At 37.1% G+C, this 27,033-nt stretch overlaps 1 protein-coding gene across 1 annotated transcript in view; it reads left to right on the top strand.

Moving 5' to 3' along the window:
• LOC127574005 (peroxidasin homolog) overlaps nt 1-27,033 on the top strand; it is a 256,921-nt gene that overhangs the window by 75,495 nt on the left and 154,393 nt on the right. Inside the window, exons 5-7 of the mRNA XM_052022598.1 lie at nt 7,991-8,062; nt 13,295-13,366; nt 13,667-13,836. Of these exons, the coding sequence (XP_051878558.1) occupies nt 7,991-8,062; nt 13,295-13,366; nt 13,667-13,836 (314 nt within the window). The remainder of the gene's footprint in view (nt 1-7,990; nt 8,063-13,294; nt 13,367-13,666; nt 13,837-27,033) is intronic.

Here is a 27,033-nt window from a genome sequence, read left to right as displayed (position 1 = left end):
CCACTTTCAGGAAACCATGTACTTGTACCCCAAGGACTCTCTGTTCAACAACATTCCCCAGGGCCCCAGCACTTATTGCATTTGGATGATGATCTAAGCCCACATCCTTTAATAAAGCCATGAAATATTTAATTAAAAATAGTTGGCCAGTCCTGAATAAACAATAAGGACACCTGAAAAAATCTCTTCTAACATTTGCTTTCACACCAACCTAGCAGCAAAGAGGAAGGGGAGGGGGGTGGGTTAGTAGATGCCCATGTTTAAATATTTATTTTACTTTCCTTGTGGGGGTTGGAGGAGCCAAATGTCTTTTCAACCCCATCCAGGAAGTTTGGGCTTCCCAGCTGCAATTCCAACAGCACTTGATTATAGGACCTGGATGGGACATCCTGGCAGCTGATCCTGCCACTTACCCTTTCTCAGAAGGACAACTGTACAATTATCCACCACTGCCCATGTGGAAAAGGATTTAAATTAAGCCCATTAAAACAATCTCAGACTCATTCTGCTGTGGCAGGTGTAAAACTCGTACACTAGTGTTGATTACTGGTGGAAACCTGCCAACAGTTCAACTCCAGCTGTAACTGTTTGTTAAATTGTGAGTCGATTTCTGCACTCATGCCAGCGACTTCCCACCATCTGTATCTTCAGCTCAGCTGGCATTAGACCGATGCAGCGTGATGTTACTTTATTTTAAATGTGGCCTCACATGTAGCCTGTGAATGTTGGGTAACTGCAGAAATACATAGTCTGCAACATGTCCTGGAAACAGAATTTATCATAAGGATGTTGCTTTCAATAAGCTTTAGACAAATTAAAACACAATAGACATTTCAAATTGGAAGCTACATGATTATAGCTACAGGGAAGTTGATTAAATAATTATCAATTTATTTGCATTGTGTCATCCATTGTTTTGCATCTCAAAGATTTCTTTTGAGTTTTTATTATTTTTATCCAATTTGCATAAGATTATTTGAAGAAGCTTGATTCCTATTGTGTTAAGTGAATTCAATTCCATGTGTCATGTTATGTACGAATTAACTGTTGCTTGATCTGTGTTTATATGCATTCAGTGCTCACTGAGGCCTGGTGTTTTCAGAATAACATTGTTCCAGATGAAGAAATAATGAGATTCCCTTGATTGTGATAACATTTTAAATTTTTCAAAAGTCATGTTTATTACAGGTTAATCGTTTCTATGAAATTATGAGCTTATGTTATTTTTCTGTTCACAAGCTTCTTAGATCATTACATTAATTCATTATTTTGTTGGATACTGACTTTTAAGTATCAACCAAGTTAATCATTTATGAAGAAATAATTTCTTTGTTCCAAATGGAACTAAAACAGCGAGAGTATTATAAGCCACATATCATTTCCTCAAAGAATATTCTGTTTCTGGATCACTTTCCTGCCTGCTCTGATGATGGATCACATATTTAATCAATTCATTTTCTTCTCCTTTCACATGGTGCAAAGCCACACAATGTGGTTCACTTGCCATCGTGGCACTGGTTGGCATGGATAATAAAACACGGACATCTTCCCTTTAAGCCAAAATTGAAAGGTCATGTGCAACTGTTAACCAATATTTAATCATTATGAAATAAGAGGCAACATCAAAGAAACAGCAATGAATGAGCATTGCAAAACATAGGATTTGTATAGAAAAATTTGTAGGAGCACAGAAAGATCTAAGAGTTAAGCAACCCCAGAATTTTCAATTCAGGGAAAGAATGCCGAAAAAAAATCTATCACAGTACAGTGACCCTGAGTATTTGGATAATGAATATCCCACACAATGGTGCATTGAGTATTGCTTTCAGTGAACAACAGAGAAATGCCAGAAGAGTAATTGCAAAAATCAAAAAAGCTGCAAAACTGTGAGAGTAAATGTGAAAGTCAAAGAAGGAAATTGCTGATCAAACAAAATGCCATTGCATTCAGAAATGTGAGGTTTGCAATAAAAATGTTTGTCGCAGGATCGAACTATAATAGGAAGATTTTATGTTATATAAAAGATACATAAAAAAGCAAAGTATTATGAGATTAAATACAGTCCTGTGATTTTAATACTATTACTCTAATAGCAACAGGACCTTTTCATTGAGCTATGGTTTTATAACACAGCTGCCAGATGCCTTTAAATGCTTGTTGATATTAGCACATCATTTTGTTTCCCATGTCTTTGAATCTTTATTTCTATTGTTGTGACTCACTGTTCAAGCAAGCGAACTGGCTTGGTGGTCGGGTTGCACGTCATCGGAGTGGCGAGGCCCAAGATGGCGTTGGGCCTTCGTCTTCCCCGAGCGACGGGGAGAACCCGCGCGCGGGAAAAGTTTGATGACGTAGCGCATACGTCATTTCTGTTTTCGGTGGGCAGGAACTGTTCCTCTTAAAAGGCCCGTGCAAGGTGGGAAAAAAAATCAGTTTTTGTTCTGCAGCCCACTGACTGGTGTCTTGCTTTCACATCGCGGTAGCAGCCTCTACACTATGTGGAAAGCGTGTCTTTTTCCACAGAAAGTATTCATGCCAATCCAGGCATAGATTTAATAGGTTCAGGGTTTTAAGATATGCTGTAGACTACAATGGCAACTTCCATTTATATAGAACATTTAATACAGCAAAAATATCCCAGTGCACTTCACAGGAACTTTACCAAATATTAATCCCAAGCCATTTAAAGAGACATTAGGACACCAAGATCCAATATAGATGGATGATGCAATAGTGTTAATCAGACTCAAAAGCATTGTTTTGGAGGAGCAAAAATATACTGAGATCGGTCAAAATAGTTTCAGTATAATCATACCTGAAGATAAAGGAAGCAAGGAAGAAAGTTCATCAGTAGATAGATAAAATGGGGTTAGAGCAAAATATTGTTGAAGAGGTGCAAACTGTCAGTCTTGGGCATGGCTCAGATAAGAATGAAAACTCAATTCCAGCTCCAAGTTGAACAAAGGCTGCAAATAATTTGGTCAAGTTCCGTCTGTTGCCAGGAAGAGGGGTGGAGTCAGTAACTAGTGAGCAGAGTTTGTGATAAGGATGGTAGATGGTGACTTCAGGCTTCTGAATATTTGATTGAATAAAATTTCTGTTTATACAATTGTCAATGTCCTGTGCTCAACACAACTCATGTTCTTCAGGAGGATATCTGCCATCCTTACCTGGTCTGGCCTATATGTAACTCAAAACTCAACCCATCCCAATTTTCTAATTTCTCCTTTGGTATACCTCAGTTTTTCATTCAAAGCTTTCAATGCAGTACTCTGTGGGATATTCATTGTTCATTTATTGGTTGATTCTTAGATGCCCTGTGAAATGGCTTAGCAAACCACCTATGTGTACCATTACCACTATGTTCAAATGGAGGAGTTAATCTGGATAGTCTACCTGGGCACTGAAGTTGGACATGCTCCCAGATCAATCAACTTTTCTGATCTTCCTGTGGCAGATGCCTCTGTCCATTGATAATATTGGTAGGAATGATCATGACACAGTCCTTGTGGTGACAAAGTCATGTCCTCACATCAATGACACCTTTGCTTGTGTTGTGTGGCACCACAAAATGGTATAGAGTTAGAATGGAGCTTGTAGCTAAAACTTGGGCACCTGTGAGGCATTGCGCACCTTTGGCAATACCAGAAATGTACATCACCTGACCTCATTTCCCTCTTTCTACCAACACTGTCAAGCATGGGAATCAACACTGGTTCAATGAGGAGTGGCATTGAAGAACATGCTGGGAACTGCAACAGACATACCAAATAAGGATGAGGTCCCAGTCCACTCAAGCTGCAACACAGGGCTACTAAACAGCACAAACAGAATATAAAGGACAAAGTTAAGTAATATCTCAACCAACAGATCAGACTTAAGCTCTGAAGTCCTATCACCTTTAATTATGGATAGTGGCAGACAGGTAAACTGTTAAGGGATGAGGTGGCTGCAAGAATATCCCCATCATTAACAATGGCAAAGCATATAAATAGCAAAGTTAAGGCAAAAGTATTTGTAACCACATTCAGCCAGAAGGGTGATGGTCCACCTCAGTTTCTTTCTGCAATTTCTCCCCCCCCCAACCCCCCACAGTGACCAATCTTTAGTCAATTTGGTTCACTCCACATGATTCAAAAGATGACCAAGAGCACCAGATATAGCAAACACTGTAAGACCAATCAATATCCCAGATGTATTACTGAAGACCTGCATTCCAGACTAGCCACTGTTCTACCTAAGCTGTTCCAGTATTTTAACACAAGCTTCTACATGATAATCTGGAACATTACCCAGCTGTGTCCTGTTCTAAAAAAGGGAAGACAAGCCCATTTCAGACAGACAGTTATCACTTAGTCTAATTTTAATTATCAGCATAGTGAGGGAGTCTGTCACTGATTTTCTTCTTAAGTGGCACTTATTCACCAATAACCTACTCACCAACACCCTAGATTAGTCTCGCCAGAATCACTTGCCTGCAGACCTCATTACAATCTTCGACCGAACATGGATCAAAGGGCTAAATTTCAGAACTGAGTGGAGTGTGTTTGCCCTTAACACTGAGCCAGCATTTGTCGTAATGTGCCAACAGGAGTGCCGTTAAATTCAGGTCAATGAGCATTAAAGGGAAACCAACCTGATGTTTAAAGTATTAACTTGCACAAAGGAAGATATTTGTGGTTATTGAAGGTTAATCATGCCAGCCCCAGGACATCACTGCAGGAGCTCCTCAGGGTTGTATTCTGGGCCCAACTGTCTTTAATTGCTTCATCAAAGACCTGCTTTCAATGTGAGCTCAGAAGTGGGGATGTTACCTGTAGATAGCACAATATTCAATTACCTCAGTAAATGGAACAGTCCTTATCTGCTTGCATCAATACCTAGACTATATTCAGGCTCAGGTTGATAGATGTTAACGGAGGTTTGTGCAACAAACCAGGCAATGAACATTTCCAATAAGTCAGTCCAACCATCTACCCTTAAGATTCAATGGCATTACTATAGCTGAGACCCCACAATCAATATCCTGGCTCAGAAACTCAACTAAACCAGCAACATAAATACTGTGGCTACAGACAGGTCAGAGGCTGGATATCCTGTGGTGGGTGGCCAAGCAATATCCCAACTGTAGTACTGATGACCAGCGCTCCTGAACTACTTCAGGACACCCAAAAGCCTTTTCACCATCTATAATGCACATCTCCAACTCTCAAAAAGCTTGACACCATCCAGGATACTCACCATTGCATCATCTAAACAGTGATACCTTCCACCACTGTTATACATTGGCTTCAATGTGCACCATCTGCCAAATCTACTGCAGTTATTTAGACAGCACCTCCCAAACCTGTCACCTCTACCACCAAGGGCTTCAGTTGTATGGGAACACCACCACATGCATGTTCCCTTCAAATTACATGCCATTCTGATTTGGAAATATATTAGCGTTGCTGGGTCTAAATCCTGAAATCCACTAACCAATAGAATTGTAGGAGTTCCTTCACCAGCAGGATTGCAGTGGTTCAAGATGATGAATCACCACCACCTTATCAAGGTCAATTAGTTGCTGTTACCATATCAAAGACAGCAGGCAAGAATTTTGTTTTCTTCTTGTACTGTTAACAATAACCCATTTAATTTATTCACATTACAATCATAAACTCAAGTCCAATACTCAGCTTCCCTTGCCTCTGCAATGAGGAGCTTATTTGTCTAATCATAATGGCCAGTTCTTAATAAATCACAAAGCTAGCAACAAATGAGTTAAATAGATGGAAAATGAAATAATTTTCTAAAATGAGATGAAGAGATTGAAAGGGCCTCTCAAATAGCAATATCATTTGGCACAGGCAGAATTATTCCCACACAGTTAAAGCTGTGCAGCCTCAGTACAAGAAAAAAGCTGAACTCTTGCAGTAGAAGACACACATCCAGATTTTATTTTTTAAAATATTCAAATGTTTTTTGTGTTGGCACAGATTTGCATTTTGACTGCATCCTTTGACTTTTTTGTTTGCCAAGTTTTCTTTTGTGTGTTGAATATATTATGCAGCTTCCCACCACAATATGGGAAAAGTATAAATGTTCTTTTGGAACAAAGTTATACTTGATGATAAGGGATTTTCCTAAAAAAATGTAATCATATTTTGGCAGGAAAAGTACAATTTGGTGAAATTAATACATATTTTCTAAATGTAACATGTTTAACTGATACAATGTTCCAAAGTACTTGTAAATTGTGGATATTCAACTGCTACTAACCATCTATTATAGTATATAACCAACTTTTAAATTCAAAATCATGCTGGTTATTGTTGTTATGCCATTAGTTTACCTTCGCTGATTTTCTTGCCAGAAGATAATTAATACAGCTATAGGCTTCGTCTACAATTATATCAGTTATATGTCTACAGTGATGTGTGAAGCAGGCAGCATTATCCTTCCTTTGAAATATGTGCCAGAATTATAACTGAACATGATCTGGTACTTGTGTAACACTATCTTTCCAACACTAGCTACCCAACTGGAAATGTGACCAACTTCTCACTTGTCTCAGTGACTTTAGGGCTGGTTACAATGCATCTGCTGAAATTAATGAGTTCAGTGTAAATGTGTTGATCGAATTGAATACAGAGTTCGTTTGGCCCATTTTCACTTGAGCAATTTTTATGTTTTCAAACCTTAATGAAAGTTTTCAAGTTGTCTTTCCATGCCATACTTGTAAATCCTGTCATTTTACATATATATAAGGATAAATATATATAATGAAGGATAATTATTTGTTCTAGTTATCATTTTTACCAGGTGAGTATATAATAAAGGATCTTTCAAAGTGTATGCAAATTTGGCCCCTCTTAACAAATTCTTGTTGGCAGTGTGCCCAATCATTGACAATACTATGTGGACCGGCTTTGAATGAATTCAGAGCAGTAAAACATTCTTCAGTATTGATTTGACAGAAGAGGGAAAGCACAGGAAATGCTTCCTTAAGCAACTTAAGGTGATCACGCATATTATTTTAGAATTAATTATTGCATCAAATTTGAGTTAACTAACACTTTCTTAGATATTCTTTTACCATGTTGACTGTGACTGTAACTTGAGAGGTTTTCTTCTAATTAATATTTTGTGTTCTGAGGGTTAGTTTGGAGGTTAGCTGACCATGGAAGCTCATTAGATATTTTGCTCCCAGTCAGGGTTTATGTTTGATTCTTAACTCTGAACTCTGAAAGTAGAATGAATCCCAAATGTTATAACCAAAAACTTTAATTGACAGAGCAGCTTCATTTTGTTATGATGACAGAATAACACCAGTTAATATCCATCTGACAAAATCCCACAACAGGAGTGCTGTTTTAGGTATTACTTATGTTGGAAATTTGAACAGATCAAAACTCATAAGTGACAAAATCTGAGCAAATGATTAAGCAATCTCTAAATCATGGATTAAACAAAAGCAATGTCAGGCAATTCCTCACATAAATTGTTTTTCTGTTTAATGGTTTTCTAAATGTTTTTTGATAACTTTTGAAAGGTTGGGCGGGACTGTGAATAACTGGACTGAGTGACAACAATTGTGATAAATAGTGAGGGTCCAGTGCCATTGAACATGTAAGATTATTTCAATTTCTTTAGATATCAGGAAATTAAACATTTAGTTTCACATGCAAATAGACATATTGTCAATTAACAAAGAGAGCAAAAGGAATAGTTGAGCACCACTATTAGCCATTTTCTGACACTGCTTCAGAGAAATGATTCAGAGATGCTTGAGTTTCATTTATTCCTGTGTGAAAAACTTGAAAAGATGTGGCACATCAGAAATGGCAACATGAAAACATTTCTTCCAAAGGAATTGACACTTCTAACATTCCAATGTTAATTATATAGAACATTCAGAGAAATCTCCAATTTACAGTAGCTTGGGTTTATTTCACATTCCAAGGCAACAATTATGAATACTAATTCTTAACATGAATTTTTTCAACAGATACATTCACTTCAACCACATAGAGATACTAGAGCCAGAAACTTTTAGCGACCTTCCCAAACTACAGAGATTGTAAGTGCTGCATGAACTGCTGTTAATCTGCTATGTGTGTTTTTGTCATTGAAATAACAGACTAATTACTTTTTGCTCTGGGGTTGAGAACTAACATGGTTCCAAACATTTACCTTAAAGTACTAGATTTCAAAATGTCAATAAATGGGCACTTTTATATTAAAATCCCAGAAAAGCAGTGCTGAAATAGAATCTCCTGCTCTGTGTGCATCACTTTCTCCTGTTATCATTCATAGAATCTTACAATTGTGGATCCACAGGAAGCTAATTTTAAAAAGAAAGTGAAGTGGACTCTTTATGGATCAATTGACTTTCACAACTGTGTTTGTGCAAGGTTGGGTGTACGCACACTTCCTCCTTTTTAAGATGATTAGAGATATTATGGGCACTTGGAAAAAAATGTTTTTAATGCCATTGAGAGCTGTCATTGGAAGGAGAACCAGATGCCTTCTTTGACTATTGCCCCACTGATGTAAAATTTAGCATCCAACATTTCATTTTCAGAAACTTTTATATTTAATTTAATTCTGCTATTAATGCTGAAACTTTTGACTTAATGTTATAAGTATTTAGATGCTTATGTCATATAATGAAAGGAAATAATTTGATGTCCTTCTATGAGGCAAAAAAGTAATTAGAAGTGTTCATGACTTAGAAAAGAAGTAGATTTTGCCTGAAGTGATATTTACGTGCAATTGGAATAACATTTAACAATGGATCATTTTTATTAATTAAGAAATCGGAATCCACATACAGGACAATTAAACATGCAACACTCTCTGCTAAGGTTTTTGGCATCAATGGCAATGAAACAGTAAATGGATTATAACTGTAGGCAAAGACTGAAGGACTTTCTGGCTTTGTATATACAATTCACCTTGCTCAACATTTTTTCTTTCAGCAACACTGAAATTTTAGCGTAGCTATTTTGCAGTCTTCAGAAAATGTCTTCATTGCTTGGAAGCAACTCAAAGTTAAAAATGAATAAGCGTATTTAACTAGAGCTAATTTTTTACCTTGTATGAATAAATGGTTGTTTGAACGAAAGTAGGATTCATTTAAAAGTACCATGTAATAAATAAAAGACACTTAATGGTAAGTGATAGACATTCTTCATCACACATTAAAATGAACTGTGATGTAATTTCAGTGCAGTTTTTGCTGTTTAAAACAGTGTTATGAACCATCAATCTGTTTGATTCCCCACAAGTGATTTTTCTATAAAATGTTATGACATTAATTTTCTAGACATGTTGTGTAATGTGTCAGAGTGTCAGGACATTTCTATTTCAGACAATAAGTATGTTTATTGTTATAAACTAGTTTCTTTTCATTTACACATATTTACAAGGCCATAGTTTTTGTATGTGTTTAAGTAAAAATGCATTGAGAAAGCACAAGGATCATACGGATTACCTGAATACAAAAATGAATGTATTTCTTACTTAATTTAAACTTTTCTACGTTTCATTCAAAATGAAATGCATCTGAACATTACAGATGTGTTTCTTCCATTCTTCACTTAAGTCTTTAGATACTTAAAGAGAAAAATGATTGAGCCAATGATTTATGAAATGGTTTCTTAATTTTCCAATGAGCAAGTTCTTTTTAAACAGACCATGTTATAAAAATATAAGTTCAATTTGCTTTCAAGTTCATGTACAATCAACTTGTTGGTTGATTAATCAAAAAGTTAATCATGCCACAACATTTCTTTAACTTGTAGGATTATAGAATTAAAGAAAAAATATTCTATGGATTAAATAGTCTGTGTTGTAAGCACATAAATGCATTGTGGCAACGTAAGTCACTTCTATGTATAAACATGGTAACAAAATCTGGCATTTTGCATTGCATCTGTAACAAATATCTTTGAAACCCCAAACTATAAATTTTGTACCCATAAAGTACATCAATATAACCAGTCAGAAACTCAGACACATATGAAACACAGCAGCTCAGTTGCTGACCACTATCCAGCTTAATATCTGTTGACAATATCTTAAATATAATGGAGATATTGTTGTGAAAGTACTAAAGCTTCACAGAAATTATACGCAGAAAATGAACTGCACATGTGTGCATACATTTGAAATAATTTTCTTTCCAGGCACTAAGCATTATGTAAAGACCTTCAGTAAATACAAAAATATCTTCCAAAATTAATATTTCAACTGTTAAAAAGAAGTCATGATCTGAATTTTCCCCAATGTATTTTTTGCCAATATTCTCTTCTGCATTCCTCTCCTGAAGGTAACATTTAAGTTGAATCCACAGGGCTCATCTGTTTTCCATTTGCTTCCAAGAGGACATTTTCTGAATGAATAAACTTGAAAATCAATGCCAACTTGCTATTTAACCGCAGTGGGAGTTCCAGACAACATTGACCACTCTTAATTTGAATTTTATGCATGCAATTTCAGCAGATAATTGATGGACAATAATTTCGAGAGACGTGCCTTGCTGTTACAGTTCCATAACTTCAAACATTAATTATAACTCCCATTCACGTTCTAGTAGGGATCAGTAATGGAGCATTGAAAAGGGATCCAACTTATGATCTTGCTGATCAGTAAAGAACGGTTACAGACTGGATGAATCTTCTGATAGATCCAGAAAGTATTTGAAGACAATTAAGCAAAGTTTACTTAGTAGTTGAGTTTAATTGATTAATAGTTTTACTTCTGTTGGCACACAATTTGCAATTTTAAATTTATGCGAAATGACTTTTGAATTTGTTCTGCCTTGAAACTGCCTAAACAGAGTTCACAAATGGAATAACTTGAGAATTGAAAGGTTGCATGAGATACCAAGAGTCAATGGAATGGATGGCAATTCAGCACACCTGTTAGCCCTAGGTCTGACCAGCCCATTTCTAATACATAAAGATGGACAAATTTATATAAAATGTATGGATCGAAGATAAATTGTAATTTCTCATTACTTCCTAAATTGTTGGTGTAACTTTTAAAATAAACTCATTTAAATGTTAGTGCAAAAGTCAATACATTATAAATAATTAGACCAGAACGGAGTAAGATCAGCTTCAGTATGTGCTTATTGATTTAATACTTAGCAGGGATATCAATATAGGTTTGCATATGGGTCCATACCAACATTTTTAATCCCTTTATGCTCTCCACAGATGTTGTCTGTCTTTCTGATTGTGCCCAGCACCTTGTGTACTTTAAAAAAAAGTACTTTGTCTTTAATATTTACCTTTCCTTTATTTGAATTTTAAGCTTTAGATAGACTCAAGCCAAGTCTGATCTTGATTATACTGGCTAAAATACAAAGCTTGTTATTCCTGTATTATATTTCAAGATACCATATTCATCTCCACACAAATTGAATTAGTGCTGTCTATGTATTATTTTTAGTCATCATGATGATTGATATTTTAATCTAGTTTATGAATTTTGAAACAGTATGGGCTAGAGTTTGTTTTATCCACAGATCATTGACAACACTTTTGATCATGTTTCAAAAATAAGGAGTTGGCAAAGAAATATTTCGAGCAGGTAGCAAGGTGACAATTAATATAGTTCCAAAGCCAATGGCTGTTCGATTTGATCTGGGGATCTAAGATAATTATCCAAATTGGTCTATTGGATCAGAATTGTACATTATATTCCAGAATGAGCACCAATAGTAATATTTCAGATTGCAAGTCACTTGATACTCTAGCAGAATATGTACTAATCTTCAGATTAGAGATCAAATATTGGTTTGCCAGATCAGAGTGTTGAAGAATGTCAGATCAGATGCATATTACATTTACATTTACTGAGCACCCTATTAAATGTCTCAGATCTATTCAAAGGTGCTTTACAAATAATAAATGGATTTGAGTTTCAGTCAATGCTGTAAAGCAAACAAATTAGGCAACTGTTTTATGCATAGAGAGATACCATATTTAAAATAAGTTCCATTTCTGCTTGCTTATCAAAGCCATTCCTTTAGGGGAGTAGGAATAAACATCCACATTTCTATTTTTCTTTGATAAGATGATAGGATTTTCAATATTTTTCAGAATAAGTAAGTAAGAACTTCATTAACATATCATTCAAAGTATACTGACATTGTAGCATGCACTGAATACTCAATGTTAAAATGATAGCTTTGATTATGTGCATAAAACTTGGAGTGGGACTTGAACCAGACATTTAAGTCAAGACTTTTATCAACCAAATAATGTTTCCATAAGAGTAGGCAGTATATGGTGGATTTATATAGCAGAAAGTGAACACTAAACTATTGGAAAAACTTCATGTAACATCAAACATTATATTCAATTGTGTATTCAAGGAGGCCAACAAGCATCAGGAGTCCAGAATTTGCACTTAATCTGAAGTCTAAACTAGAGACAATTTCATCCCTTACAATGAAATCATGTATGTTCCATGATGCAGTAGGATCGTAAGGGAGGTTAGAAGTTGGCATGGGAGCACACACAACCGGACCCAGAAAAAGCTGTATAGATCAATGACCAACTAAACCATGCCTCTGGGCTGAGTTCACTGTTGAATTATCCAAAACTCTGAATGTTCTGGTAGTCTGAAACATTCAATACCTGTTAACCTCTGTGAAAACTAATTCAACTATATAATTTTTACATTTAAAAGCTAGGAAATAAAAAAATTAAAACACTCAAAAAATTTAAATTCATTAAATTAATTTAAAATATGTCTGAATAGAATACAACTAACCTTGAAACTTGAATTCATTTTCCACCATTGAAATGAATGGAGAAACAATCCCTGCAATGTCCAACCTGGTAAAAGATGTTCATGCAGATTCCCTGGCATCACTAATGGAGAACTCATAGATACTGAACCCCATGAGGACGACTCCAGGATTAGGGTGTATACAGAAAAGACAAATGGGAAATGGGAATAGCTGACAGGAATTTTGGGAACTTGTGCAGAAATCTCAAAGTTGTTGACATTTATGTGAATTAAGTTTTGACATTTCCCTGCAAAATCCGTGCCAATGTTACTACTAAATTCTCAGACGATATAAGATGAAACTAATGAACCTCTTTTCCTACAGACAATTTCAATTTGAGAGGGCATGTTCATGAGATTTAAGGAACCTGGGAAAAATTAAGTCATGTAGCTATTATAAAGGAACATATAATATGTCAAGTATAAATAATATGAACATAAAATTAAAATAATTATAGACATTAATTGATTGCTTTTGTGATTAACATCCCTGTTCATTTCTCAGATTTTTGCATAATAATAAAGTATCAAGAATTCCTGCTGGAACTTTCTCTCATCTGACTTCACTGAAAAGACTGTAAGTGTTCATAGCTTTAACTATTTGTTCCATATCAGTTGGTCAATTTTAGTGTGCTTTATTTGGTAACCTATTCTGGTGCTAATATACTCGCTATATTCAGCTAAGAATGCCTAAGAGATAATTAATGGTTATCATGGACTTTTTGATAGGAGGGAGAGAGTTAATGGTATTGTTAGAAAAGGAAAAGAGGTGGAATTTTGTGCTAATCGCACAATAGAAATGATGATTTTGTTACAGAACGGTCCATAGATCAAAGAGTTATATCTTAATATTATTTTTGTTTTTATCTGGCTGCAGCCGTTTGGACTCCAATGGCCTGGTTTGTGATTGTCAGCTCATGTGGCTGGGAGAATTGCTCAAGAGCTATGCCAAAAGCAGCCACACGCAGGCTGCTGCAACTTGCGAGTATCCCAGGGCATTACAAGGCAGATCAGTTGTCTCGGTAACAACAGAGGAGTTTAACTGTGGTAAGTGTTATTAGCATTACAGGCTATCTCCACTACACATTAGTCTTAATTATATATTTTATTGATCACAATGCTGCACAATATGAAGAAGAAATATTATTAACGCAGTAAAAAAGTAATTACTTTGTATGACTATGATGTTGGTTACACAACATTTCAGCAAAAGAAACTTTCTGATATTAGTACATGAACACCAGCATCATCTTAAACCCTTGGATTCATGCAAATAATGCCAAATTAAAATAGTAATCAAAGCTCAGGTGTTTGAATGATAGCTCGGACTACTTCCCACTTCCACTACGTAGTTCATCCTATCAATGGGGTAGCAATCAGTTAAGGGAAACATGAGTTTCCATGAGGCTGGAGCTGCATAACATACAGTGAGTTGGGGAAACCCAGAAGAATGGGCTCTCCAAATATCCTGAAGTTTTAAGACACCAACTGTAGATATTTTGATTATTCAGGTTGGAAGTCAATTGGGCAGGATGCCTGCTTCATATGGCCACAGACTAAGACTGATGCAGTGAGAGAGACTGAATAGGGTGCAGGTTCCAATTGTAGCATGGTGAGGTCCCAATTGAGAGACCACAGACTAAGAACATTTAGCAGACCTGATTGCAAGGGGTTATCTAATCTCAGGAGTGGGAGGATCCTAAAGTGGGAAAGGGGACTTGGAGAGAATCTAGTTGTAGAGGGGACAGCAATTGTAGAGGGGACTCCAGCCCACAGTCAGCTGAATCCATTTGAATCCATCAGCAGAATCCATCTGTGGTAGAGGGATATCATGGTGTTGATGAGGAATAGGTCTATTATGTATCTTGCCAAACCCTTGCCCCAGTCAATGGTTTGGCAAGATACACAATAAACCTATTCCTAAGGTGCCCTTTGTAAATTTTGGTCAAAGTCACTTGTAGGTGATGGTTTAAAGCATATGACACATAGAGCATCACACACATCAGAATCACAAATCATGGACCTAATGCATTCAAACACAAAATGTGAATCGAGCCCATGGCAATGTGGGGACATTTCAATGTAGATAAGCTCTTAACTGACAGAAGACTGAAGAGAATGAGCAATACATGCCTGTTACTGATGGCAAAATATCCCACAACAAGTAGGATCTCTTGCCATTAGAGGTGAAGGTACAGGGTACATAACTCATCTTGCAACTGGGAGAGGAATTTACCTCATAGCAGGACAGCCTCAGGACCATCAATGGGGACTGAAGTCTTACCTTCGCTTGGGTCTCCCATGCACCAGCCTATGTAATAATGGTACCTTTTAACCAATACAGGATCAGGCAAGTGGGCAAGACACATGACTGACAATAGAAAATTGTGACAGTAACATAAATTGTGCATAAGTGGGTCCTAAATGCAGACATTACTGGTAGAATTTCATTCATTGTACCAAAAGTTTGCATTTTGGATACAATTCTGTTCATCCACCTCATTTGCCAGTAGTTATATAGGGATTCATTAGTTAACTCCTCTTGGATGTCCAGTTTGTGTCTGGCCTCTAAGCCTCCGCATTAAGATATAGTGTCCAAGACAAGCTGGATCTGACTTTCTGCTCCACTACTGAGTTCAACTCTGACTCCAGATGTGGATTGCAAATGTAATGAGCCGCGAAGTCACATGCACTTCACATTCAAGGTTAACAACATGGCAATGATAGCTGCTGTAAAGAGTGTGATTCTATTAGTTGAATAGGATTGCCAACCCTGAGTAAAAAGTTAACTGATTTAACTTATTTTTTTTCATTTTGCTTTAGCTGAATTTGTTAATGAATTATTTAAAAAATAAATGTCAATACCTTTTTTCAATTAATTTGATTTTTTATTTCCTTTATTAATTTAGTTATGCCTTTTAAAATATATAGTTCAAAGGCTTTAATCAGCGATGGACTGCTGAAAAGCAGTTAAGGCAGTGCAAGGGTGGGTTCTTAGGATTTGGCTACTGAGGCCTAGTTAATAAGTGGTGTCCCTCTGTCTTGTGGGATAATTTTTGCATATGGATGGTCAACTTGGCTAGCCTTCAGTATCCGGATCAGGTTTGTGTGGGTAATTGAGTTTTCCAATGGAATTAATACACTCCGGCCTTTCATTGACCAGATTAAAATTTTGCCCTTGTGCCATGATGTTTTCCATTTTCTAAGGATTTAAAAACCCTAATTTTCCTTTTTTTCAATGATTTAATAATTCTTATTTTCCCATATATGTCTTGAAGGATTTAATAACCCTAACTTTCTTGTATATTTAAAAGGAGTTTAATAAAAGGTCAGTGGAAAGCAATTTACCTTGAGAGACCTTAAGACTCTTTTCAGTTACAAAGTGACTCTCTTATTTTAATGATTTAAAGAAAGGAAACAGTGTTGGGTCAAACTCAGTGATAATTGAATCTGTACATTGTGTCCCCGAAAAACCATGGAGGATTCAAGATTTTTTGTGCAATCTTGAGTGCCGTCCAATGTTGCTGCTTCATAGCAGCAAAAGCAACTTTCTGCATGTTTACATAGTACCCTTTGCGTACAAAATTTCTAAAAGCATTCCTTGGTGGAGAAAGAGAACTTGAATACTGAAAATGAGGAGGAAATTTAGGAGATTTGAGTCAATACTGTTAGAAATGTTCTGAGATGTTAGCAACTGTAGAAAAGGGAAGTGCATAGAGGGAGGGGTTTAGGAAAGGAATTTAAGATGAGAGGAATTAAGTGACCAAAGAAACTGTTACAGATGCAAAGCAAATATTGAAAGAAGTGGGTCTTTGTGAGGTGATAGTGGGAGATTGGTGATGATGATGGGCAATATGCAAGAGACCAGAACTAATAAACTAAAGGCAATGAGATGAAGGGCAAGTCCAGAAAAAGAAAAAGTAGGAAGAAGTTGGAAGCTGAAGTCTTTGAAGTTAGTTCATTGCAGGTCAGGATTGCAGCAACTGTATTTCAAATGTAATATGTGGAAAATAATTATATTTAATTAATAAAATCTTTATCCTCGTGTAACAGGTTTTTTTAAAACTTCCAACAAATGTTCCATCTGAATTACACTTTGAGTTACGTACAGAGATAGGGTAATGTGCAATTGAACCAATGTCCTGTGGCTCAGCACCATCTATACCCAAAATAATTGAATTTAAATTAACCATATAGACTTTAAGATCAAATAGGCTGGTTTGTGTTTAAATTTAATAATCTAACCAAAATGCAAACTACAATCTGAACCACGACTGATGAGTGTTCAGAAAGATATTCATTCTATTGCACAGAGAGAGCGACATTTTCTTGCAATCAAAACTGAATTCAGAATATTGATGTTCATTGACTGTATTTGCTGATGAACTAGCTCAAAACAATCAAAGTTCCTCCACTGGAAAATAATGTCCACATCTGATACAAATGCCAGTGTTAAGGTTTAGATTTTGTGGTCAGCACCTGAAGCAGTGATGGACCCTACTGTAAAAAGCTGCACACAAAGGTCTAGTGACAATTGTGGTGTGGACTTGCCCTTTTCTGTCTTTGGGATGCTATCATGTCTCAATTCGGGAGGCAAGAAACAACAGGGATGCCATTAAGCTGACTGAGCAGTAATCACACTGAAAAACATTCACCAGCATGTCAGGAAGAATAGTGTACAATTTTAAACTGCTATTTTAAGCATGTCACAGATTTTAAGATTTAAACATTACTAATAAAAGATGGAAATGGAAATACTATGTTATTGACAAAGATTAAAGAAAATATTTTAAAATCCATTATGTATTAAAATATTTATCTGAAGGAATTACACACATAAATAAATTCTGTATTTTCGGGCCTGGGAGTTTGTAAACATAACAAAATTATGGTTTAGGACACCAATAAAATCATATTTTATTCAACAAAGCATAACATTTTTAGAATGTTTTACAGTGAGGCAAGTATGAAATTGTTGTTGATTCACTGATTGTTCTTGATTGCAATAGAGAAAGCTGAAGATCAGTGCAGTATCTGGAGGATTGCTGAACTGCTGACATAAACTTTGGAATGTTTATGTAAACTACGCATACTTGGATATTCCGAAGTTGTTTCCAGATTCACAATGCAGTGCCAACAAACACTAATAGTTTCACCATCAATATAAAAGAAAAATCTGTACTAATATCTCAATTACTTTGATAACAAACTTAAATTAATATTAAATACAACTGGAAATGCACAATTTAAAACTACATCAAAACCAGATTAGGAAGGTTTATCATAAAGTAGGATTAAGTTAAATTGGAACATGGGCCCTTTAGATTCTCATTCCTATTGATGCCAGTCAATGGGACCATGTCTGATGTGTTCCTATTACCTGCCTATGTTACAATTCTCTTGATAATTTTTCAAACAAAACACTACTGATCTCATCCTATCTCCCATATGAACTTTCAAATCTCAAACTCAGATTATGCATATTGTCATAATTTAATTCTTTAAACCCCGAATGTAATTCTGCTGAATCCAGGTTATTTCTGCTGTAACGGCATTATGTTTCTTCTGAGGTCCAATGCCCAAACCTTCGTGCAGTCTAAGCAAGGCTCTACGCAACTGAAACATAATTTACAGATTTGAATTCTGGCCGCCTTACAGTTAAGGCCAATATTTCATTAGCCCTTTTGATGAATGTTTAGACCTGTTCACCACCTTTTAGCCACAACAGCTGATAACTAAATCCCTTTGCTCCAACTCAGCCTCAAGGCTTTCACCTTTGGCTTGGCATAAACAAAATGGATGGACTTGCTTTTCCCCACACTGAACTCCATTTGCTACAGGTCTTGTCTGTCTATGTCATTCAACTCTGCAGCATAGAAATTGAATAATATAGTGCCTTTTTTCTGACATGAAATCCAGTTTCAATTACAAATAAATCATTGCCGAAAAAGGAGAGCCTTCCTGTGAGTTGCAAATGGCCCACAAATGTTATTCTGGATGATGGAGACACAAAAGAGATTGCAGATGTTGTAAATCTGGAGCAAAACACAAAGCTGCTGGAGGAACTCAGTGGGTCAGGCAGCATCTATGGAGGAAAATGGACAGTTGATGTTTCAGGTCGAGACCCTTCATCTGGACTCATGAAGTCTGACCATAGATGCTGCCTGACCCGCTGAGTTCCTCCAGCACCTTTGAGTGTTATTCTGGATCCTCTGTGCTTGAGATAAGCTAGCACCCAGAGAAATTTGGTCAAGTGTGCTGGCATCCAATGGATTGAAAATCATGCCAGGAGATCACTTTTGTCATTTTCAAATGTGCATGGCTGTGTCTATAGGCTACTGATGCAGATGTGAGCTTTCACAGGACTTGAGAAGGGGATGCAAAGGGGTAATTAGGTGGCATAATTAGCTGTCAGGAGATGGTGTTGGTAATCAGCAGTGGGGAGATCTAGGAGTGGTGTTAGGTGGTGTTATCAGCTGGGACACTGGTAACTAAGGGGTGATGAGAGGTTCAGTTCAGTTTGTATCAGTAAATCAGTGGGAAGAAAGGGTGCAAGCTTGTGTGGGGGGACCGTTGAGAATTGCTGCAGGAGGTTTGGGTTCTGGTGGGGGTGGCTTAGGCAGGTCTGAGGGTGTGCTGGGTAAGTCTGTTTCTCTTTAGCAAACCTTGAAGCAGGCCTTATAACCATTGTGCAGAATTGCATCTGCATGAGTCGATTATGGATGGCATGGGCCACACAAGCATGGATAGAAGTTAAAGGTATCATCCAGGTGTGCATTGCATAGCACTGGACACCATAGTGCATATCCAGGCTCCTCTGTGCATTGGGCATCAGAAGGAAAATCACAGACATTGTGCAACTCAGAGTGAGTTCCCAAGTTTCCACTACATTATACAGTATATGTTTCACCGAAATTGAATTACATAGCACACAAAAACATGGTGCCACATGATCCGTTTTCTATGCATTGGCAATATCTAGTAACCTACTGATATTTTAGGTGCTGTTCCAACTCCCTTAAGCTTAATGCAGTGGATAACTCTGCAGATGAATATTGTCTGAAGATGCCATTTAAGTAACCTATTCCTGAGATTTAAGACAGAGACAACATCTCGCAGGTTGAGGCATTGAGAAGATTGAGACCCTGGAATTTTCAGCCTAGCATTTTAACTTAAAATCTCAAAGTGAAACAGAATTATCTTTGTTTGCTCCAGTTACATTGTTAAGTACAATGCATATTTGAACAAAATTGCTTCCTATAGATACATTTGTTTTTTTTTCAAAACATTTTATAATTATGGTTCTTTATGGGAGAAATTAGTAAAAGTAATTCAATTTGCCTTTAAACATAATTGATAAAAATGTGCACAGAACATTTCACAGCTGTTGGTGCTTAACGGGAAATACAATTCCTTTTAACCAAACATGACAATTTAGATTATTAAAGCATGAATATTGCTTTAACTGGCAGATTGTTAGACCATCTGAAACTGAGCACAGCTATAATTAAAAAAAGATGCCCTGGGATAATCTGGTCTATAACAGGTGTTAATCCATCCGACCAATAAATTGGAGACACAGGAGACTGAAGATGTTGGAATCAGGAGCAGAAACAAACAGAAGTACTGCTGGAGGAACTCAATGGGTCAGGTAGCATCTGTGGAGGGAAATGGATAGTTGATATTTTGGGTTGAGGCCCTTCATCTGGACTGAAAGAGGGGAGCTAGCCAGTGTAACAAGGTGAGGGGAAGGGGTAGAGCAACATTTCTCTCCACAGTTGCTTCCTGACCCTCTGAGTTCCTCTAGCAGTTTGTTTTTTGTTGTTTACACTAATAAATTAGACTCTTTGGTTGAAATTTGCTAAAGGCAAACTGTGGCATAAGGTATTAATTGATTTTCTTCTTGGGTTTTAACTTAAAGTGGCAGATTTTGAGATCAATAGTGAACTGACAACATTTGCCACCAAGAAGTTACGACCTACCTTTGGAGGTTCTCCTAGCAGGAACTTGAGGAAGAAGCTGGGAAGACTCTGTGTTGTGGCCCTGTGCATAGAAATGCCTAGACGTAAAAGGGGCAATGATATGGGGCAGCACCACTTACAAAATGAGAAGGAAATTTGACAGCAGGCTTTAGCGTGCCCTCAGACTTAGTTGGAACTGGGCATTTCTGGGTATTTGTTAAATGTTCAAAAACATTAAACATCATAAAGAAAGGACATTTTAAAAACCTTAAAAAATCTTAATGTTTTTCAAACAAAAATTACTCTCAATTATCAACCGAATTAAGAAAAAAAACTTGAAAAGATTTAAGAGCATTCTTGAAGTAATAACCCATTTGATAGTTTAGATTCGTAGAGTTGTACAGTATGGAAAGAAGCCCTTCAAACAATTCGTCCATGCCACCGAGATGCCTATCTATGCTAATCCCATTTACCTCTGTTTGGCCCATATCCCTCTAAACCTTTCCTATCCATGTACTTGTCCAAATAGTTTTTAAAACATTCTAATTGTACCCACCTCTACCACCTCCACTGGCAGCTCGTTCCATAAACCCACCACCCTCTGTGTGAAAAACTTGCCTTACAGATCCCTTTTAAATCTTTCCGCTTTCATCTTAAATCTATGTCCTACAGTTTTGGACTCCCCTACCATGGGGAAAAGACCGTGACTATCTACCTTATCTATGCCCTTCATAATTTTATAAACCCTTATAAGGTCTCCCTTCTGCCTCATTTTCTCCAGGGAAAACAGTCCCAGCCCAACCTTAACTGAAGCCCTTTAAATTAACAAATGCTTATCCAAGTCTCTTGAGCCACCCCACACTATTAAAATCAGCAGAATGATACTTTTTGTGTCTTATACTGTAATTCCTGTTGCAGAATTTTAAAGTGAGTATCTTTCTTGTATAATGAAAAATTAGTCCTAGTCACTGCTTCCTCACTGAACTCCAAGATAAGTCCAGTGCCAGAAATCAGCCTTTGGCGAGTGGTGAATCATTGACTGCATCTTTCACCTTTCTACCCTTGCAACTACATTTATGGAAATCCCAAAGGAGGTAATGATGGCAAACTCTGCTAGTGATGTTGTCCTTACTCTCCAAAATCCAGCCCATTATGTTTTTGATTTTTGTTTTTGAAAACAAAATTCAAACCAAATAAATGAAAGCAAGCTTCAGATATTTTACATTCTTTGTACATGGTAGTAAAGAAATATCCAAGATTACTACTCCACCCCACCCCCAACACGTTATCTTAAGACAATTTCTATTTGATGGGTCTTACATAACTTAAGCCTTTGATTATGAGGTGAAAAGCATGTGATGAGTAATTCTGAAACTGACAATAACTTTTTGTGCCCTAAATATTAATGAAATATATGATAACTGATTTTTAAGTTGAGCTGTTTGCTTCTTTTATGCAGTTGTTTTCAATTAAAATGTCATTCACTCACAAAATTGTTTTTGTGTGCTGAGTGTAAAAGTTATTGCTGCATATAAATCATGCTGGAATGTAAGTCATGTCTCCAGCTTTGTGTGATTGATGTACTTTATAAGGATGAGTGAAAAACCAGGTGAGAGACTGAAGTGAATTCAGGCTTGACAAAGTTTATCAGACTACACATACATCTGTTAACAAACAAAGTAGACAGATTCGAGATTATATTGCTTTCAGTCACTCCATCACGTATTTTTATTTAAAGGGCACCAGCTTCAGAGAAAAGCATGAAGTAATTCTTTTAATTTGTAGGGGTCATGCGGAAAGAATGGAAGTTAGAATGATTCTATTGCAAAGATGTTGACGCTTTAAATTATCCTTCAAGAATTGTTGGTAGGCACCAGGATCTGAAGTTTTGATGGGAACTCCTTTGCACAGCTTTACAAAATAACAAGGGGAAATTGTATTGTTATTTTCAGATTGGATACTGTTATAAATGCAGTGCTTAAGCTTTCAGGCAGGAGGCATTTGAAGCAAAAGGGTATCCTCGATTTTTACAATTGGTTATTTGCCAGTAGGAAAAGCATTACTTTGCAGAAGCCTTCAGCATGGTCACAGGCTCAATCTCAAGTTTACATTGTGATCATTGATTCCAGCCAAGTCAGTAAAAGAATGCTACAGATTAAAGGAAGAGAATAATATGTGATTACTTACAGATCAGGACAGGAGGGGTAGGGATATGGATGAGGTTAAAGGAGGTGGATATGGGTTGGCAGACAGAAGAGAGACATATGGGAAGGAACATAAGACTGAGTCTCAGTATAGTTAGAGTGAAATTTAACTTTTTTTGCAGTGGTTTAAAAGGTAGTTGTAATGTTAGGAGGGAACTGGTGGTGGTGCTACAATGCATCAGTCATCACTACATTGCAGCATGGCCTCCCACTGAGAGATCAATTACTGAGCTAACCCTTTCACTATTCTTCATCAATCATTTATATATGCTGCTGTGCACCTTGTGTACTTAGGTTACAAAAAAAAATTCTGTACCAATATATTTCAAGTGGCAAATAACTCTACCTTTCCATCATTATTTATGACCAGAGAAACAAAGGGCTGCAGATGCTGGAATCTAGATGAAAAACATGATGATGCTGGAGGAACTCAGTAGACCAAGCAGCATCCATGGAGAAAAGCAGGCAGTCAATGTTTCGGGTCAGGACCCTTCTTCAGTCCTGACCCGAAACGTTGACCACCTGCTTTTCTCCATGGATGCTGCCAGGCCTGCTGAGTTCCTGCAGCATCATCGTGTTTTTCATTATTTATGGGCACCAAGGCTATTCTATACTGTTTGACTACTTAGTTGGCATTAGGTCAGAGAAAGTCAACATTCCTGTTAGCTCAGCATTAACAAAATCAAAGCTATCCTTCCCAACCACTCCCAGAATATGTACTGTATGTTTTAGTTCTGAGTTTATCATCTTCTCAGGCTCAATCAGGTAGTACAAATGCTGAGGCAACGGCATGATAAATATGTGGCAGGCATGGAACTCGTGCAGGAACAATGAGGACGTTCATTTCAAAAGAGATGCACCTGCAAGAGAGAAGGATAAGTTGTAATTTAAATCAATCTGCTGAAGGAATTCAATGGGTCAAGCAGCATCTGTGAAGACAAAGTGATAGTCAATATTTCAGGTCAAGACCCTGCATCAGGCCTGAGAGTGTAGAGGGAAGACAGCCAGTATAAAGTGTTCAGTGGGAAGGGTGAGGCAGGGGCTGAGAGGTGATGGATGGAACCAGGTGAGGTGGGGGATGATGGGCAGATGAAACCAGGTGGGGAAAGGGATGGGAAGACTAGGCCAAGGACGAGAGAAAAGAAACCAAGGTGTATAGGTGTGTGCGTGATGGAGATGAAACCAAGTGGGGGAGGGCAACAAATCTAGGTAACGGTGGAGGTGAATGGAAAAGGTGGACAAAGGGATAGAGAACTGAGACGGACCAATAGAAATGGGAAAAGAATGCATGGGGTGTGGGTTACCTGGAATTCCGAAACTGGAAAATTCAATGTTCATACCATTGGATTATAGGCTACTCAAGTGGATTATGAGGTGTTGTTTAGACCAACACCTCAGCAGCTGACAAGCAAAAGCACAACAAGATTCAGATATTCATTCAGTTCTCTTTGAAATGACATATCCTTTGCCTTAACTACAGTAAATTTCGCAAAATTACTCTTCCTATTTTGCTTCTCAAAATTATTTTCTGGGGAGTTTGGATGGAACAAGCCACAACTAAAAATCAGCTAAAAAATCTTTGACAACAGGATTAACCAGCTGTTAAGCTGTTAAGGACTTTTTAAACTGATTTTTGGTTGTTGCGTCCTCCATCTACACTCCCTAGAATATCAAAAAACAAACTGCTGGAGGAAGAGGAACTCAGCGGGTCAGGCAACATCTGTGGAGGCAAAGGGATCCCAGCATATGCATTCTCCAGTGTGTTCCCAGAACATCATCTAGAGAAGCAAAATGGGGAGATTAATTCTGTGAAACTTAATATAGTTGAGGCAAAGGTTATGTCATTTCAAAGAGAATTGAATGAATATCTGAATGTTTTTGTGCTTTTGCTTGTCAACTGATGCTATGCATGTAATTTTTAACCTGTCGAAATTGAGTATAAGAACATAGTAGAACCAGAGCAGAATGTAGTCAGAGGATAGTCGGTCCCTAGTTTCATTCTAGAGAATAAAAGAAAAGGATGTGGTCTACCAATATCATTAAATTGTTGAATAAAAATCATGTGCCAAAAGATCAAAAAGATTATAACATTTCCCAGTTGTCCAGAATGACTGATATAAGGAAAAAGTATTTTGTGTTTCCTCCACCCAGGCACAAGAAGAATTCATACTAACTTTGCCAATGATAATAGACAACATCTATTCTCTGTATTTTGAAAGAAAGCTCCAGTATAATAGCTGGTGTGTTTTAGTCATCTGTTACCCTGTTGTTTATTATGCTTTAAACATTTGATCAAAGGCAGCATGAACGGTTGATAGTATTGGACAAGGAAATTACTGGTCCCCGACAATAGCTCAGCTGCAATGCAGACTTGAATCCTGCCCTAGCTGCTCAGTAGAGCTATGGGACTGACATAAACTTGGTAATGTGGAAGATTAACTAACAATATCCAATCCACAGAAAAATAGAAAAAAAATCAAGCTAGGTGAATCACTGTAAATCATCCTGCTCCCAACCTTTAGCAAAGCATTGAAATGAGTGATTATTGCTGTCATCAATAGCTCCTACTCACTATGACCTGCTCAGTTCTGGTTTTGATAGAATCACACCAGAGCTCAAAGTAGTTTTCATCCAGACTAAAACACAAAGACTCAATGTCAAAAAAGTGAGGTAAAGCAGCAGGAATAAATATAGAATATCCCTAATGCATTAGGCAATATCTGTAGAAAGAAAGAGGTAGTGTTAAAATCTCAGATCAATGCAGATAAAAACAAAAGAGAAGAGTTGTGATAGGATAGAGACCATGAGGGATTAAATAGTGAAAGCAATGACAATGCAAAGTAAAAGTGACCGGTAATTAGAGAGTCATAGAGTCATACAACATGGAAACAGGCCCTTAGGCCCAACTGGCCCATGCCGACCAAGATGCCTCATCCAAACTAGTCCCATTTGCCTGCATTTGGCCCATAACCTTATAAACCTTTCCATCCACGTACCTGTCCAACTGTATTTTAAAAGTTGTTATTGTACCTGCCTGAACCACTTTTTCTGGCAGTTCATTCCACATACATACTAAACTTTGTGTAAAAAGGTTGCCTCTCAAGCTCCTATTAAATCTTTCTCCTCTCACCTTAAACTTATGTCCTCTAGTTCTTGATTCCCAACTTTGAGAAAAAGACTGAGTGCATTCACCCTAACTATTCACTTCATTGGCAATTAGGCCAAATAAAGAAATTTAAAAAGTCATTATCAAATAAGAATTTTTTTAATTTCAGAAATACACTTTATTCACAATAAAAATACTTACAAAGGAAGAATACAGTGCAAAATACAAAAGCTTAATATTCATGATTGTTACATTCAGTAGAGTAAACTTAAAGAGATAAAAAACACACAAACAAACATAGCACCATTGCCACTAATGTGGGTCCCTGAGGTGATAGCCCTTTCATTGTTCGAGGGGCTTCCCCACCCAACTCAGCCCCTTCATGTGCAGTAGCGGAAGGAGATTAGACTGTGGTCTTTCCCCACAGAGCCTTTGCATTGGCTGCACCGAGCTTCAGTGCATCTTTCAGCACGTACTCCTGCAGCCTGGACTGTGCCAGTCAGCAGCATTCTCTTACGTGCTGGAAGACCGGCAAGTTTCAGACAAAAGGGTGTCTTTCACCGAGTTAATGACATTCCAGCAGCACTTGATGTCTGTCTCGGTGTGTGTCCCCTGAACTGAGCAATAATGAAAATTGGTGAAAATAGTACCAACAGAACTATACCCCTATCTGGCTGTAAATTTTGTAGAACTCAACTTTGAGCCAGGAAGACTGTAAAGTGCCTGATCTAAAGATGAGGTGTTATTCTTCAAATTTATGTTAAAGTTCATTTAACTGATTATTGCATTAAAGAATCCTAACAATCCTATGGTCAATGAGGATTAAATAGAAACATTTCATGGCTGGAGGTATCCCAGACAATCAGAGGAATATTAGAAGCCAATCACTGAAACAAGGATTTGTTCAGCGTCTATGTAGATTTATGAAGGAGAAATCTTGTATTGTAGACCTAACCATCTACTAACCAGCTGA

This window comes from Pristis pectinata, chromosome 9 (genome assembly GCF_009764475.1).
Source record: "Pristis pectinata isolate sPriPec2 chromosome 9, sPriPec2.1.pri, whole genome shotgun sequence".
Taxonomy (NCBI): Eukaryota; Metazoa; Chordata; class Chondrichthyes; order Rhinopristiformes; family Pristidae; genus Pristis; species Pristis pectinata.
The sequence above is the reverse complement of the archived record's forward strand: the minus strand, read 5'-3'. Positions and strand labels throughout refer to the sequence as shown.